The sequence below is a fragment of the Chrysemys picta genome, chromosome 3, assembly GCF_011386835.1.
Source record: "Chrysemys picta bellii isolate R12L10 chromosome 3, ASM1138683v2, whole genome shotgun sequence".
Taxonomy (NCBI): domain Eukaryota; kingdom Metazoa; phylum Chordata; order Testudines; family Emydidae; genus Chrysemys; species Chrysemys picta.
In genome coordinates, this window is record NC_088793.1 from 164,477,953 (window position 1) to 164,494,209 (window position 16,257).

Below are 16,257 nucleotides of genomic sequence, written 5' to 3' on the forward strand. Positions count from 1 at the left end.
TAGCCTAGTATCATTTTTGGAAGGTGTATTAATGTACAGGTAGTAGTAGTATGAACTAAATTATATAGTCATTGTGGGGAAAGTGTTTTTAAAGCAGTCACTCTTTGATTGTCATTGTAGGCTAGTAACACCAGAATGGAGGAGGGGTTAATGCAAAATTTCATAAATCTCCAATATTAAATCAGCCAACCACTATTTGGCACAAAGTAACTTAAGCATTAAGCCCTTAATCATATGGTGAGTTCTTGTTTCCCCTAGTGATGGCACCTGCCAAGAAACTGAAAGGAGACAGTATCATACCCTTGAAATCTCTCTGCGGAACAATAAACACCACTCACTCAGCATCTTTCATCAGTACCAAATGCTACATCTCCCCCTTAGCAGCTGCTGCTGCTGCTTTACTGTCAGGGCAAAGTCTCTGCTCTATCCAAAGCATTGTCACCAGTTAAGAACTGTCTCTTGAAGAGAGAAGTAAGTTATTCAGGTTCTTTGCTAATAATGTGCTGATGAAGCAGAACAGTATTAGTGGCCTTGTTGGTTTAGATTTGGGCAGGAGGGAAATAGGGAATGTCCTTAAGGCATGCAGGTGGCTTCCTTCAACACCTTGGTTAACTGGCTGTTAAGATGTAACAAGCCTTCCTTGATACAGCCTGCATGTAAGTACTCTGCAGTTCTAGCAGCACCAAATAGCCTAGTTTTATCTCACAGATAGCTAAGCTTTTACTTTCACTTTCTGAAGTGTTTGGCTTGTTAAATTGGTAAACAAACAATAACATCTTTCAAAACTGTGACCAGATACAGACTAGCACTATACATAGTTCATCCCTTGCCTTGGCTCCACTATCCTGTAGGGATAGAAGAAAGAACTGTGTTGTTCAAATTCAGATTTTTAGGAAGTTTTCACTGTCCTTGCTTGTTACCCTCTTTCTACCAAACCAAGATTATGCTTTGCAGGGCAGGGAGGTGGAATGGAGGAGGAAACTCAATTTTTCAGCATGAACATTTTTTTTCTTTGAACTATTTTCTGTTTAAGTTTGTCTGGTCTACAATCCCTTGTATGAACTAAGAGGTCAGTATGGATTACAGAAGTATGGGAGCTGGTGCTGACAAGTATGTGCATTGAGTGTACCAAAACCTGAAAATGTTTCGGTATAGCTAGGGCCTTGGCTTGTATCAGCACTGCCTGTTACAAAGCCACAAGTGGAGGGTTCAAAAAGAACAGGCCTTTAGGAAGAACTAGAAGCCACTCGCTGGCAGAAGAAAATGAGATCTCAGCCTGCCCCTTCCCCTATGAAGTCAGGAGTTGGGAGAAAGTGTGTATCATACAGTGTTCCAGCCTGTTATGCAGCAGCCTAATGTTGTGTGTGGCGTTAGTGGTGAGTTGCGATGCAGTGCTAAAATTGTACGGGGAGGAGCAGTGTTGCAGTCAGTGATAAGGTAGCTCTAGTTTTTCATGCCTGACTCTTGTTTTCAGCCATTAAAATGCAAGAACTCTGCCACTAGTTGAGCCTGAGCAGTGGCTTAGCACAAGTTGTGCCCGCTCAATAAGTGTGGGACAGGTGTGACAGTTGAAAACGTAAGTATGTTAAAGATAGGTGGTATATAGCCTAAATGTCAAAGTCTGCGCATCTCTTAGTTGGGGGAACAGGCTGTATGTGCAACCCCATCATCTTGTAGGGTTGTTAGGAAGGTCATGGTTTTTATTGTAACATCCTTATTAAAATTACAACTTAAATTGATTTAGCTTTATCATATGAATTGTAGATAGATAAAAGCTGCCATACTGACAGAGCTCCAGCTTCAGTGGAAATCTTTCGTTTCCCTTAGGCAGCAACTATTTTTAGTGAAAATGTTTCAATTGTCTTAATGTAAAGGATATTCAAGGAGCTGTAGAGTACTTAGCACCACTGTTAAACACCATGTGCAAGTCAGAGTCAGCTGTTTGCCAGAAACTCTAGCACTATTACATGAAGAGTAAAAAAGGGTCTAGCTCTCACCCTTTCCTCACTTCAATTATATAAAGCTGGAGACTTTCCGAGTGTTCTTTAAACATCACAGCTGAACCATTTTAAAAACAGGTAAATTTATCAAATTCTACCCATAGCTACCTTTTATTTAAAAAAAAAAAACAAAAAAAAAACCCTCCACCATGAATCCGAGTACAAGTGTGTGGAGTGCAAAGCTCATGTTCAGGCATTGACATATACACAAACAGACTAATACGTGCTTCTGTGATATTCCATGTACAACCTCTACTACTCTCCCCGAGCACTATAAATTTTCACTGTTTACTGATCTCCCTTAATCTGTCCTCGCAGCAAAAGAAAAAAATGAGGGTAACAAACAAGGACAGCGAAAACTTTCTAAAAATCTGACTTTGAACACACTAGGTCAGAGACAATGAACCAGGCAGAACAACCAATAAGCTTAGTGCTAAGCTCTCTTTTCCCATGTACTATGGAGCACGTTAGACCCACTGAAACAAAGTGGGAATTACTGTCACTGTTAATTGATTATATAATCTAATAACTCCAATTTAAGAGGTGCAGTAGTTATGGGAAAGGCAATGGAAGAAGGAACTGACCGAGTGCTTTGGAAGACAACATGGGGATGTTTGCAGGAGAAAGCAGGTGCCACCAGGGGTCCTTTTGCTCCTCCAGAGCAGGGGATAGAAGTCCCAGCCAGCAGCAATCTTTTTCTCCCACAGTGACAGTACTTCAAACCTTTCTGCTATCTACCCTTGCTCCTATACAGATCATCCACATGCAGCACTTATACAACAGGCTGAGAAGATGGCCTTTTCAGATTTATCTGGTGCCAGATATTTGTGACATTGTCACAAAAAGTTAAGTTATGCAGCCATTTGCCTGGCAGCATAGCTGCATTTACTGGCCCCAGAGCTTAGAAGCTTTAACCTAACCCACATAAAATCAGGTATGCCAAGAAGTATCTCCTGACTATTTTTAAATAAAATAGCTAGCATTGTTTTTCTGCATTAACTGAATGGATGGCTATAGAGCCAGACAGATTAGCTCACTGTGCAGATAGATCCTTAAGTCACAATCTAGTTAGCAAAGATCAGAGAAAAACCATTCAAGCAGAACCAAAACTCCAATCACCCCAAAACATTAAGTCTGAATTATGAGTTCAATCAACTGGACTGTCATTGGCCCCACATTCCTCTGAAATAACATTTAGCTTAAGTCTCAGAATATAAAACGACAATCAAGAAGATGGTTATTCTGTAATTAAAATAGTAAAATTAAAGTTAAAATACAGAAAATGGGACATGAAAGTGGACTGAACATAAATGTTTCTGAATTCAGCTGCTTATTGGAATATAATGATCAAGTAGAAGTTTCAGGTTTTTTCTAGCAGCACACTAGTGACAGCAACTCTATTTAGTAATTATACTTCTGTTCATTAAATTATATGAGATAGGTATATCTCCATATAACTGGAAGGGACCTTGATAGGTCATTGAATGTATGGATCTGTGTGTGATTGAGTTAAGTCACAAGAATTTCTGTTTGTCCTCCCCTCAGCCAAGAAGTTTGTTAATGTAGTAGCACATTAAGATTTCATCTGTAAGTCATAGGTGTTTTGCAGGGTATGCTGTGTCATGGTGTATTATGAAACTGAACATGAGGGAATCTTTAAATGCTGAATATTCTGGAGCTGTAGTAATGTTACAATATTTAAATGATGAATGCATGAAAAATAGCCTCACCTATTCCATAAACACTTCCAAAACCTCAAAAGGTCTGACTCCCAGATAAGTCTGTTTAAAACCAACAAAAAGTGTTTAAACATGAAAGCTCCTTCAGAGCTACCTGTGCCTTTACTGCTCTGTGTTCAGATACCACAAGTTGCCTACTTGGTTTCATTTCAGATTTTTTTAAAGCTTCTGCAAATCAGCAAAACATGTTATACTCTTGTAAGATTAACCTCATAGACTCATAGACTCATAGACTTTAAGGTCAGAAGGGACCATTATGATCATCTGGTCTAACCATTACACAATCACTTTTTAGAGCATAACTAATTATGATACTGCAAGAATAGGCCCAATCCGGCTGCCCTGGCACTAGCTAAATTCCTGCTGAGGGACTCCAAGATTGTGCCCAATATTTAGATAGTTGGGGAGGGCAACAAAAGCAACTTGAAATAGAATACACTTGAAACTACATAGATACCTACTTTGAGCTCATTATGAAGCTTGCTACAAACACACAATCTTTTGCTTGAAGGATTGAGAGAAATACACTGTACTTAAAAACCATCACCCATTTTACTATGATTTACAATAAAAACATCTTTTTTAAAAATAATGCCTTTTTCAGATTATAGCACAGACATTTTCCATTATCAAAAAGAGGAAGCTAATGTAAACTCATTTCTTTTTGTCTTAATGACTCCACAAAGTAATTTGAGCAACTTTATAAAGAAATCTATTTAAAAAATCTACTTTACACAACACTAAAAATTCAGCATGCAGGCATTACTTTAACCAGACTGGAAGTCCTTGAATTAAAAAAAAAATTACAGGAAGAAGAGACGCTGAAGGAAAGTGCAGATATAAAAATAATTTGGGAATTATTCTTCAATAAGCCTGAACTGAGCTAGTAAGGACAGGTGATCAGAAGAGTTATGTTCATTGGGAAGACCATTAACTGTCCACAGATCTTGCTCTGTTAAAAGTGATAATCTACCAAGAAGCTTCAGACTTCCATCAAAAGTATCTTCGGCTCCTACATAAAAAGAAAAGAAGAAAAGTATGTGCAGAAAACACATAGTTGTGAGCCAAATCATACATACCCACACCCACCTTATTTATACATGGAAGGAGGTCTCCAACCTGGGCAGAGTGGCCTGTGATGTCTTAATACAACGCTTTGGTAACAATGATGCTATACACAAATCACTTCACAGCTGATTATATCCACTATGTTTTGTGAGAGTTAAGATCGTTCTATACGTAACAAACAAACAAGTCCTTTGACACAGTAACTGTCGCTTTATCCATGAAAAGAAGATAGTTTAAGAGCTTCCCAGCTGAACAGTTTCACCGAACTCCCGGTCTTCAGAAAGCCAGCAGCTACTGTGGGGCTCCATGAAACTACTCAGGTGGTTTGGGAACTTCACTCTTCAAGCAGCAGAACAGCTTTGCAGAGCTCTAACAAGCCAGCAACTCTGACTGCATTGAAGACCAGCCTAGTCACTGTGAAACTGTTCAGTCAGCTCAGGAATACTGCACAGCCTCAGCACAGATCCTGAACCAGTTGAACTTTTCATACACATCCTGGTCTTCAAAGCTACAGTTGCTGTGGCAAAGATCCTGATCTTCATGGATGAAACTATTCAGCTGGTTCAGGAGTGCTCCTGAACTGTCTGAACAGTACCACAGAACTCCTGGGCTACAGCGACCCAAAAGCTGGGTCTCAAACTGATTTCCCTCAGCTAAGCTAGAATAAACCAACAGCTATGCAGTAAAACCCATTTTTGGTTAATTAATAAAATGACCTAGCTCCAGAGACCCCTCCACTCCCAAATGTACTATGTACAAAGTCTAGACTTTCTACAACCTGTAGTTTATAAGCTAACGAGGCCCAAAACATTACCAGACTTAAAATGCGAACTCGTTATTAGGCCAATTTTTAATTTATTAGCACTTGGAAACTAATTAACCGATTTTCTTGAAACTACTCAGAAAACTAAAAGGATTTCAAGCAATATAAAAGGCTCATTATCCTGTATGATGAAGCAAAGCAGATGGCCAACTGTAAAACATGGAAATTTGTGTCTCAGGGAACCCACAACAAGACCACAAATACAGTAAGTGGTACATTACCCGTTCTTGGCATTTAAATGTTACCAATGAAGCACCCACCCAGATGTGTTGTGTCTTCCTTGCACCATCTGGTGAGTTTTAGCTGCAACTGCAACCACAAAATTGCGACACAGGTACACACACACAAATGCTCCAGTGTGATTTTTTTCATCCCATACCAAGAGATCTCAAAACCACATAGGTCATCTCTTGAGAAAACACTAATGCTGCTCCAAGGTAATTTTAAACATGACCACTCATGCAGAAGTTGTCATCTCTAACATCTGAAATCTCTGTTCATCATATTCTTGAAAATGTGAACCAATCATATCACTGGTCTAGTCACTAAGCTCACGTAGGCTACCGAATGACAGTGATACTACCGTGGTGTTCACTTCTTTAATTAATGCTCATCAGGAGTCCTCAACTCCTTGAATCTTATAATCAAGGAGACAATGATGACCACATAAGTGTCAAAGTGTTTGGTAAAAAATGGTGCAGGCCACTGCAGCGTTCTACAGAGGACGTTCCCTATGTACAACAATGATCCCAGCAAGCAACAAACTAACATGAATCAGTAAGGGAGAAAATAAAGGACAGGAAGAGTTAAGACTATAGTCTTAATCTGTGAGGGAACAGTTCACATGTTCAAAATGTTTGGGCACCTGTAAATCACTGAGGTTAGTATCTTTTGTGTACTTGAGATCTGTGAAATTTACCAATATGCCTCCTTTTAGGCTAGATTCTGAACTTCATCATTCAGAAGGGAGATATTCTTTAAGCGAACTTTAGTGCTTGAATTCAGCTTCTTTACCTGGCTGAGCAGCACTATCGTCCTTTGCTGCAGAATAGAAAATGTAATCCACAGTGACCGCACTTCTGGAGTGACAAGTTGTTACTTCTGGAACCCCACTTTCAGGTAAGTAATGAGAATAGACCGAAGATAATCTAAAGTGGTGTTGTAATTTCGAAGGAAACCTAAACAGAATTACACAGGTATTTTACTTCATTATCATCGCTACTAAGTGAAAGACTTTGTCATTAATAAAACACATGTATTTCGTTATGTATTCCTGTAGTGTAGATGGAAGGGGTTATTCCATTACTATAGTAATCCATCTCTGCAAGACTCAGTAGCTAATTGATGAAAGAATTCCTCCATCAACCATGACTGAGGATGGCTTAATTACATTGCACAGGGAGTGAAATTTTTCACAGCCCTGAATGATGTAGTTAAGTCAACTTAAATTTGTAATGTAGGCCAGACCTTCGGTTAAATGCTTCATCTTGATTAGCTCTTCCACCCATGTAATTACTGTATTCTTCCTTCCTCCTGACACCAACCACATGTCCTTCCATGCCAGTCTAAACTGGAAGCCACCTCTCAATTTTTAAGTAAGCTTTTGGTCTAACTAGGAGTTTTCACATTAAATCTTTTAAAGCTTTTAGGCTTTTTATTTTTTAAAAACTTAGTTATGAGTCTAAAACGAGAAAGGAAATACCTGTCTCCACGCCTGTCCAATATGGAACTCTTGGGGAGGAGGGTTTTTTAAATAATTAAACTTTTTCATGTTCTATCCAGTTTGATCCATCTCCTCTTCCTTACCACAGTTCTTTGTTTCCCAATAAGGATACTTATTAACATTTATAAACCAGCATCTCCAAAATGGGAGGAAATATGAGAATTTAAGCAGCTGGATAGAGCTGCCACTTATAAACAGATCTCTGCAGCTGGCCCCAAATTCTATGGCTTTGCTACATCACTATAAAACCAAGAGTGCTGGTTATATCCAAAAGTAAACAGATGTCAAAAGTATTGTTTAATGAGGAGAGATGGAACTTGCCCTGTAGCCTGTCTTGATATTTCCTTAACCTCAGCTCCTTAGTTTGGAATAAAATGCATCAGTTGCCGTATACAGAAATGGTCCTTTACAATACATAATTCTAATCCTTTCCCATCTGTGGTTATCTTTTCTTTTACTTTTAAATGAAAGATGATTTTTTGCCCTTTGCATAGTTATCCTAATCCAAATTTTTCTGGATTCTGTTCTCCAATTACTACTTTTGAAAACAATAGGCAGCCATGCTTTTGAACTAGTGTAGTTGCTGAAAGTAAGACCACCAGTATAAGAATGATGAAATATACAATTTAATTTTAGTTTATTTTTATTCACATCTTCTAGCTGCTCTGACAATTAAAGGGTGCAGGAACTAACTCACCAGAACACAGTTGTGAAATGTCAGAGGAAATATTACAATAGCTCTGAAAACTGCACTGACTCCATTTTCGAGACTTTTACTTGAGAAGATGAGTGGTTTAGGTGTGGTGATGTCTATTTTAGAAAATGTCTTTTTCGGTTGGGGTGTGTGTGTGTTTTATTAGATAATGTGCATGTAAATAAAGACATGTAAATATGTATATTTTAACAACCTACATGGGCAGATACAAAACCCAATTAGAAGACCAAGTACAGCTTTATCAGTTATCTAATTTGAAATCATACCATATATGCTCAAGGGTTTTTTTTTATTTATTTAAAATAGGAGCCACCAAGCATCCTTCTCAGATTTTCCAAGACTTACTTTTCAGCTGCTATTATGATCTCTTCTGTGTGCTCCAGTTTCGCTTCTTTTTTCTCTTCACCTATAAAAATAAAGAGAATTTCTAATCTAGGTTTTAAATGAGATCATTAAGACCATTGGAGAAAAACTATAGGAAAAGTAGCCTAGGACAACATCTTCAAATGCTATTTATTTTTCTTTTGATGGGAAAGATCAAATTAATAAAAACTGGATTGAATTGCCCAGTTTCATTAGAGCCCCTTCAAACAAATCTGTACTTTTCCAGAAAACTTTACCTAGAAACATACCGTTTCAAATTACAGAGCAATTCAGATGAGCTGAATGTATGTTTAACCTTGAATATAAAGACAAAAAGTAGATTTAGAAGGAAGGTTTTAAAAATATCCAACAATGTTTCTAATATTTTCAGTCAGCTACTGCATGTTAATCTCAAAGGAATTTATTTTTCTAAGGCCTAAGGCCTGCAAATGCCTAGGATGGTGAAAAACTATTATCCCTAAGTAGTCCCACTGAGCTCATGTTTGCAAGACTGGGGCCCATTTTTTTTAAATGAAAAAATATCTGGTCTTCAACAGTAAATCTGGGTGATATTTTCATAGAAGCACTAAGTTTACCTGTTCAGAAACTGACCTGTGTTTTCTTCTTGTCGCTGTTGTTGTACCTCATACACACAGCTCTGTGAAATGCCTAGACTTGGGGGCCAAATTGGAATAGTTAAGATTCTTTGTCCCCTAGGAAACTGTTCTTGACCAGACACCTAAAAAAGATATACAATTGTTTCAAACAGAATCTGATTTAGTTCACAAGATACCTGTGCAAAATTTTAATTTAAAAAACCTTTTTTTTAAGTCAACTGTGATCCAATTAACAAAAGTCATACTGCTAAAGAGTTCACTTTTCTTATCCATGCTGCGATGGAGTGTATGAACCAAACAGTGGACACTTAAGCCCAATTAGGCCATAAGGTGTAATTGGTGACCAAACTCAGACTGGGAGGATCTTCAGAAAGGAAGGCGCACAGGGCAGTGGAAGGAAAGCAATGGAGGATACCCAGGTGAGGCGTAGAGGGTGTTTCCTCTCTTGGGCTAAAGGCTGAGAAGTCTGGGAGGCCTGAAGCCTAGAGCCAAAACTGGAGGGCCTCAAGCCAGGAGGAAGATTGGGAGGCCAGGGGCAGTGAATCCTAGGGCCAGAGGCAGTTAAGTCCAAGAGGCTGTGACAAGTAAATCATTTGGACTGGACATTGAGGGGCTCCAGGGAGAAAGTCAAGAACTCTGCTGTCACACTCAGGGCACTACAAAGCGGGAGATATCTGGAAGACACAAGTCTGGAGCAAGCGCCTCTGGCTGATCCTGACGCAGGGATACAAACCAGATCTCTAGAGAGACCTTCTGGGAGGTGTTGGTCCTTACAAAAAACCCAGAAAGGGGCTGGAGAAAAAGGCTTGAAGAAAAACTAATGATACAAAGGAGTCCAGAGAGGTGGTGGAAACGAGTCTGACAGAGCAGACCTTGGCTGCTCATCCTAGGTTCTCTGGACTGGAACCCAGCATAGAGACTGGGCCTACATTCCCATACTACCCACTGGAAAAGTGGTGTGAAGCCCCTGGAAGTAAGGGGATCAGGGCAATTCAGAGCCTGGAGAGATGGAGGTAAGGGCCAATGGACCCTGAGTCAGAGGCCAGAGTCCCTTGGGTTGATTTGTTGGACTTTTGTTTGTGGGTCTTTGTTACCATGAAAGGAGCATAAAACTAAAATGTGACCTGGGTGGAGGGCCAAAATGTGAGAAGAGAAAGACCACTAAAGGACCAGAATAGCTATCAGCAGGGGATGCTAGAAAAGGCAAAGCTGTTACGCTACACCCAGCCACAAGGGGGCACACTTGCAGTGAGTCCACTCTTCTATACATGCCTTACAAACATGCCTTTTGTAGCAGCTCCTCAAAGCTTTCTCTGCTAAACCATGATATTCTTTATATGCAATTTGCTTTCGCTTATCAACATCTTTACAACAATCCTATTTTGTAAAATAGTTCTTGTGAGACTAGACAGAGCTATGAAGACCTCTTGTGAGCAACAACAAATGCTCTAGTTTAAACAGGTCACTGACTGCTGACATTGCTTTCAACAATGGGGCATTTATTCTTCTGGGAGAAAATCAAAAGGGGGCTGAAAATGGGGTTGGCAGCTGATGGGCAGTTAACACCAATAATGGAAAATTCACATTTCCCTAGTGTAAATGCTTTAGTCACTTCAAATTAAATAGCTATTTGTGATATGTCGAATGGCTATATTTACACTAAACTCACATAAAATATCTTAGAATGTGGTGCCACATTCAAACATGGCTTCTACTCGGGTCACCTAGCAATCATAACTTTGACTTTACACGTACGCTAACCAATACAGCCCCGGCTCATCCATAATGTGACAATAATCCGTTTGAACAGGATCAGAAGGTCGGTGATTAAATCTCCTCCCACACAAAAACCTGAGACACTTAAATCAAAACTAATAATGACGTAAGGTGGAACAGTATTTTACTCTGTCAGTAGAACATGTTTTATGGACATTTAAGCCAAGTTAATGAAAAGGGAAGTTTGGTCTTAGCCTGATTGATAACATAGGCCCTATTGTATTGCCAGTTGTAAAAGGAATACCTTAATCCTTAAATAAAATTCTTTTTGGGGAAAAATTACCCTTTACAAAAGAAAAGGAACACTTGCCAAGTGCTAGACTTGGCATTTAAAGTGTTCCCAGAAAAATGGGCCAGATCTACACTACAGACCTATATCAGTATAACTACATTACACAGGGGTGTAAAAAATCCACACCCGAGTGACAGTTTTACTGACCTACATCCCATGTAGACAGCACTATGTCAATGGGAGAGCTTCTCCTGCCAACATAGTTCCCGCTTCTTAGGGAAGTGGATTAACTGCGCCAATGGGAGAAGCTCTTCCGTCGGCATAGGAGAATCTTCACTAAAGCACTACAGCTGTGGTCTACGTGAAGACAAGACTTAAATTAAGCCAGAGGTTAGGTCCAGATACATATCTGTAACTGAACATATACCACTTTCAAGAACAATTGTTTATATGTTTTAAAACGTTAGAGTTGAAGTTGCACTTCTGAAACAAAACACCGAGTCAGCCTCAGACCTAGCATAGCAATTCTGTGGCAGACTTTCCTTTGTTTGTAGATTTTAGAGTGGAGGTCAAAATCGGGCTTCTAATGGAAACTCAACTCCACACAGAACTGGAAAGGGTTAAGGTGGTCAGGTAGGCCTATTAACTCTACAGGCTGCACCTGGAAGGAAAGTCAGGGAGTGGGGAATTGATTGCAAGTAGGTTCAAAGCCAGGAAGCTTGCAACAGACAGGGGCTGCTGCTGGGAAAAGGGATGAGGGTTTGGCACTATTATACCCAGGCAAGAAGGGGAATCAGGAATTGTAGGAAGCAGTCCAGGGAAGGAGCAGTGAGAGGAAAGCCCAGAACTGCTGGGTGTAGGGTCCCTGGACTGGAACCTGGAGTAGTGAATAAGCTTGGGTTCCCCTACAAGTCACTGAGGGCATTGCAGAGACTGTGGTATAGAACAGGAAGACTGCCTGGGTTACTGTGGTGGTGATAGAGAATTGAAGTACTGTACCCCGAAAAGGGGAATGCTGAGTGACCAAGCCGGAGGGCTGTGTCATGAAGACACTGTGGTTCCAGCGATGAGAGGAACTGCAGACCTGAGAGAGACAATGTGATGGCATGTGATCATGAGAAGGGGTGTCGATCTCGAGAGCTAATCCCACAACTGATCAGGAGGAGGCACCAGATAAGCGGTGAATGGTGCACCCCATGAAAGGTGGCCAGTGTCACTCCATAAAATATTCCTTTTCCACCAGCATTAATTCTTACTTGAGATGAAAAGAACACCTACCTTTCCTATAGGTAGTCCTTCATAATTCAGCTTTCCTTCCTTTATAAAACTGTACAGTGGAGAACCAGGAACAGAGTTGAAGTCACCACAAATGATAATAGGACAGAATCTACCATCTTTCTGATGGGCAACGCTGGCAATCTCTGCCAGTAACATTGCCAGTTGGGTCAGCTTAATGTCCCCTCGCCTTGGATTATACAGCAGATGTGTGTTGGCTATACAGACTGCAGCAGTAGCTTTACAGTGAAATCTGGGCTGCAGAAGCAACACTAGTCCAACATTGTCTCTGTCCAAGAGTGGAATATCATGGCGGAAAAATTCCACTGGGTTTGAAGAGATGAGATTAAATTTGGAAATTTTGAAGCAAATAGCACAGCCATCAGGTTTCCTTCCTGTCCTCATTTTATATTCACAATGATAACCTATACGAAAGAAATGTGAATATTAACGGAAAAAAACAAACAAACCAAGAACATAGCTCATGCTATTGTTTTTCCATAGTAGTCAATACCTGAGCCTGCTATAGTTAAGGCTTCAAAAAGTTTCCATTGTACCCATTTTCAAATGTTCCTAACTTTGAGATCTTCACCTTTTGGACTGAAATGTGCCATATTTGGTCTGTGTCTGAAAACTAATTATAAAAAAGAATGTAAGCATCTGAAAACGGGGGGATTATAATGGACGCTGTTTTGCATAATTAAATACATATGTAAAGAGAAAAAAAAGTCTTTATAAATGACTTTCTAAAAATATGCCTCCCAATAATATTCTTACCAATAAATCCCCTTTTACTTTAATGGCTGCTGGGGAGGTGGGGTGGGGGGTGGGGAGGGGAGTGAATCACTCTCCTAGTGCACATGTTAACACAGGGCCTGATATTCATTTACCTGAAGAGCTGTTTACACTGCTCTGTACACTGACTGAGCAGTGTAAAGGGGCTAAAGTGTAAGTGAGCATCAGGCCCATGATCTTCATCTTTCAAAATAAGAGTTGCTTCGCTTTAGTACTGTACTGCCATCCCAAGAGGGCAAACTTGATAGCTCAACAACCCACATTCAAATTTCAGGCCCCGAATAGCACTTTTGTTTTCCGGGAGGGAAAAAGTTCACTTTTGCATTCTCTGAAAGAGAAAAGATACATGTAACCATATCATTCCTCTTTTACAGATATGTCTATGTTTGCTGTGACTTGTTAAAATAAAACCAGATTTCTGAGGCTATACATCATGCACCCAAGGAACTCACATCCAAGTTTTTCTTTCCTTTCTGAGAAGTTAACTTGAACAATAAATCCAATCCAGTATTGTCTGCAGTGTATATACTTCTAAACTAATGATTTAAGATACTCAGCATGGTGCTTCTCATGTGTCATAGGAGAAGTCAAATGTAAAATGACTGATGCTTTAAAGTTTATTCAGGGTGCTACCAGAGTAGCTTAATAATGCTTCACTTGTGAAACATTCGTATTAAGAACAGTACTTGACAGATTTCTGTAGGTCAGAAATGATTGTCTGACAGCTTTAACAACCCAGTAGTTTATATTAAAACAGTAATGTTATGATAATCACCCAACTTTCTGAAATTTGCTTTACAGTAGTAAGAGCTGCATGGTCTCAAGATAAGCTCCCAGTGCCTTCTCAATAAATTAAGAGTTCCTTGTACCCAACACAGCTTAGAAACGACAAGCTTTTTTGAAAGTTCTTTTCATACAGAGCAAGACATTTATATTCAACATTACCGATACATTATTTGGGGATTATAATATTTTCCATTAGCTGTAACTGTCACAAAAGGTAAGGATTTTCTACAATTCTATGTATGACATAAGTGCTATATCTTCCACAGCAATTAAAAATAACTATTTATGAAAGTATACTTTAAATTATCAAGATAGAATGAGTGTATTAACCACTTCAGGGAACACACGGCATTACATAAATGGTTACACTAAACTCTAAAGCATACATAATATAGAATTTAGAAGCCAACCAACAAGAATGTTTCTGATTTGTAGCTTCAGTTATACCTAGAATTGAGATCCAACATCTACATCCCTCTAGAATTTAAGGAACTGACTTGCATGTTTTAAGCATCTCTTGTGAAGTGATGAGTGGCCTCCTTTCCCACTGAAGCCAATCAGCAATTTACAGAATCAGATCTTAAGTAAATTCATTTGAAAGTAGTTATGGGCCCAGTTCTGTACTTCATATGCAGGCAAAATTCAGGCATTAATGAGTTTGCCAAAATAAAGAGTGCAAGAGCAGGTCTTAAAGTAACACCTATTTATCTAATTTTTGCCATATGAAAAATGGCTCTCTCTTAATTCCACATAGATTATTTCTTATAAGTACATTAAAAAAGGAAAATGTAATGAAACGTGAGACAAAAGTGTTCCATCATACCCAAATATTCCAAACTCGGCTTGATTTCCATTCCAAAATGGTCCTCTTGTACTTCTTGCAAACACAGTACCTAAAAGAGTTTTTCCAATTTGAATTTAATACATTAAACATATTAACAAAAGCTTTCACTTCATTAACTAGTGCATCTATGTTTTTCCTTGAAGCTTTAGTAACTTTATTTACAGAGGTAAAAACTATCATGCTATTTAAACTATTTAAAAACTGCTTAGTGTAAGGAGTATTTGATACCCATTCTATTCATTCAAAAATCTAATCTGTCTAATCATGTAGATTTACCAAATAACTAAGTGACAAAGAATAAAAAAAGCTCCCTGTTGACAAGAAGCTAAATTTTCAAGTTTGGGTGCCTGACTGGGATGTCCTAACCCTATTCTTGGACACAAATCAGCACTTAAGCCCCACTCTGGTAAACACTTATGTACATGAGTAACTTTACTCATGTGAGAAGCCTTGATGACATCAGCTTGCAAAGCTCTAAGTAGTAGCAGAGGCTCTGGAGATATCTGTCCACAGACTCCCTAAAACAGCATTGCATAGGTTTATACTCATCTCACATTTGGGAGATTAACTACCACAAGGCTAGAAATTTATTTTTAAAGAAAAGTTTAGATTCTGCAGGTGATGAGAGACTCCCAGGTAAACTTCCCACTCCTCAAGAGCAAGTGCATTTTTCAAGTCCTGAACAAAGAGCAGCTCATAACCACCCATCGCCCCAAACCTGGTGAGTGGCAAAATAACCTGCACCTTAAATGCTGGAGAACAACTGGGAGGTGGGGTGGAAGAGGAAAACACCAGATTGATCACCCATTGTTATGAAAGTACCACTCGGTCTCTAAGGGCTTGTCTACAGTTACAGGGCTACAGGCTGTGGCGCTTCAGCATAGACCAGGGGTGGGCAAACTTTTTGGCCTGAGTGGCGCATTGGGTTTCATAAATTGTATGGAGGGCCGGTTAGGGGAGGGGGTCATGGGCTGGCCCCCACCTCCTATCTGCCCCCCCCCCCGGGACACCTGCCCCATCCAACCCCCCCTGTTCCCTGACAGCCCCTCTGGGACCCCTGCCCCATCCACACACCCCTGCTCCCTGTCCCCTGACCACCCCCAGGCCCCCGCCGCCCCATCCAACCCCTCCTCTCATTCCTGACAGCCCCCCTGCCCCATCCAACCACCCTTGTCCCTGTTCCCTGATGCCCCATCCAACCACCCTCCTTCCTGACTGCCCCCTCCGGGATCCCTGCCCCCATTCAACCCCCTGTTCCCCCCCAACCACCCTGACCCCATCCACACCTCTGCCCCCTGACCACCACCCTGAACTCCCCTGCCCTCTATCCAACCTCCCCTGCTCCCCTACCGTGCTGCCTGGAGCACCGGTGGCTGGCGCCGCTACAGCCGCACCGCCCAGCTGGAGCCAGGCCACGCCGCTGCCACCACGCAGCACAGAGACCGGGTCAGGCCAGGTTCTGCAGCTGCGCTGCCCCAAGAGCTCACAGCCCCACCGCCCA

General features: G+C 40.4%; 1 protein-coding gene across 6 annotated transcripts in view; it reads right to left on the bottom strand.

The window, feature by feature from the left end:
* Positions 1-4,272: 4,272 nt before the first annotated feature.
* Positions 4,273-16,257, bottom strand: part of ANGEL2 (angel homolog 2) — a 31,002-nt gene continuing 19,017 nt past the window's right edge. For 5 of the 6 annotated variants that reach the window (XM_008179081.4, XM_065589443.1, XM_065589442.1 and 2 more), the window contains 6 exons: positions 14,736-14,805; positions 12,335-12,756; positions 9,044-9,170; positions 8,414-8,474; positions 6,645-6,808; positions 4,273-4,751 (listed from right to left, as the gene is read on the bottom strand). In XM_008179081.4, the coding sequence (XP_008177303.3) occupies positions 4,597-4,751; positions 6,645-6,808; positions 8,414-8,474; positions 9,044-9,170; positions 12,335-12,756; positions 14,736-14,805 (999 nt within the window). In that variant the 3' untranslated portion in view covers positions 4,273-4,596. The remainder of the gene's footprint in view (positions 4,752-6,644; positions 6,809-8,413; positions 8,475-9,043; positions 9,171-12,334; positions 12,757-14,735; positions 14,806-16,257) is intronic. The other variant, XM_042850206.2, reaches the window with a different exon arrangement.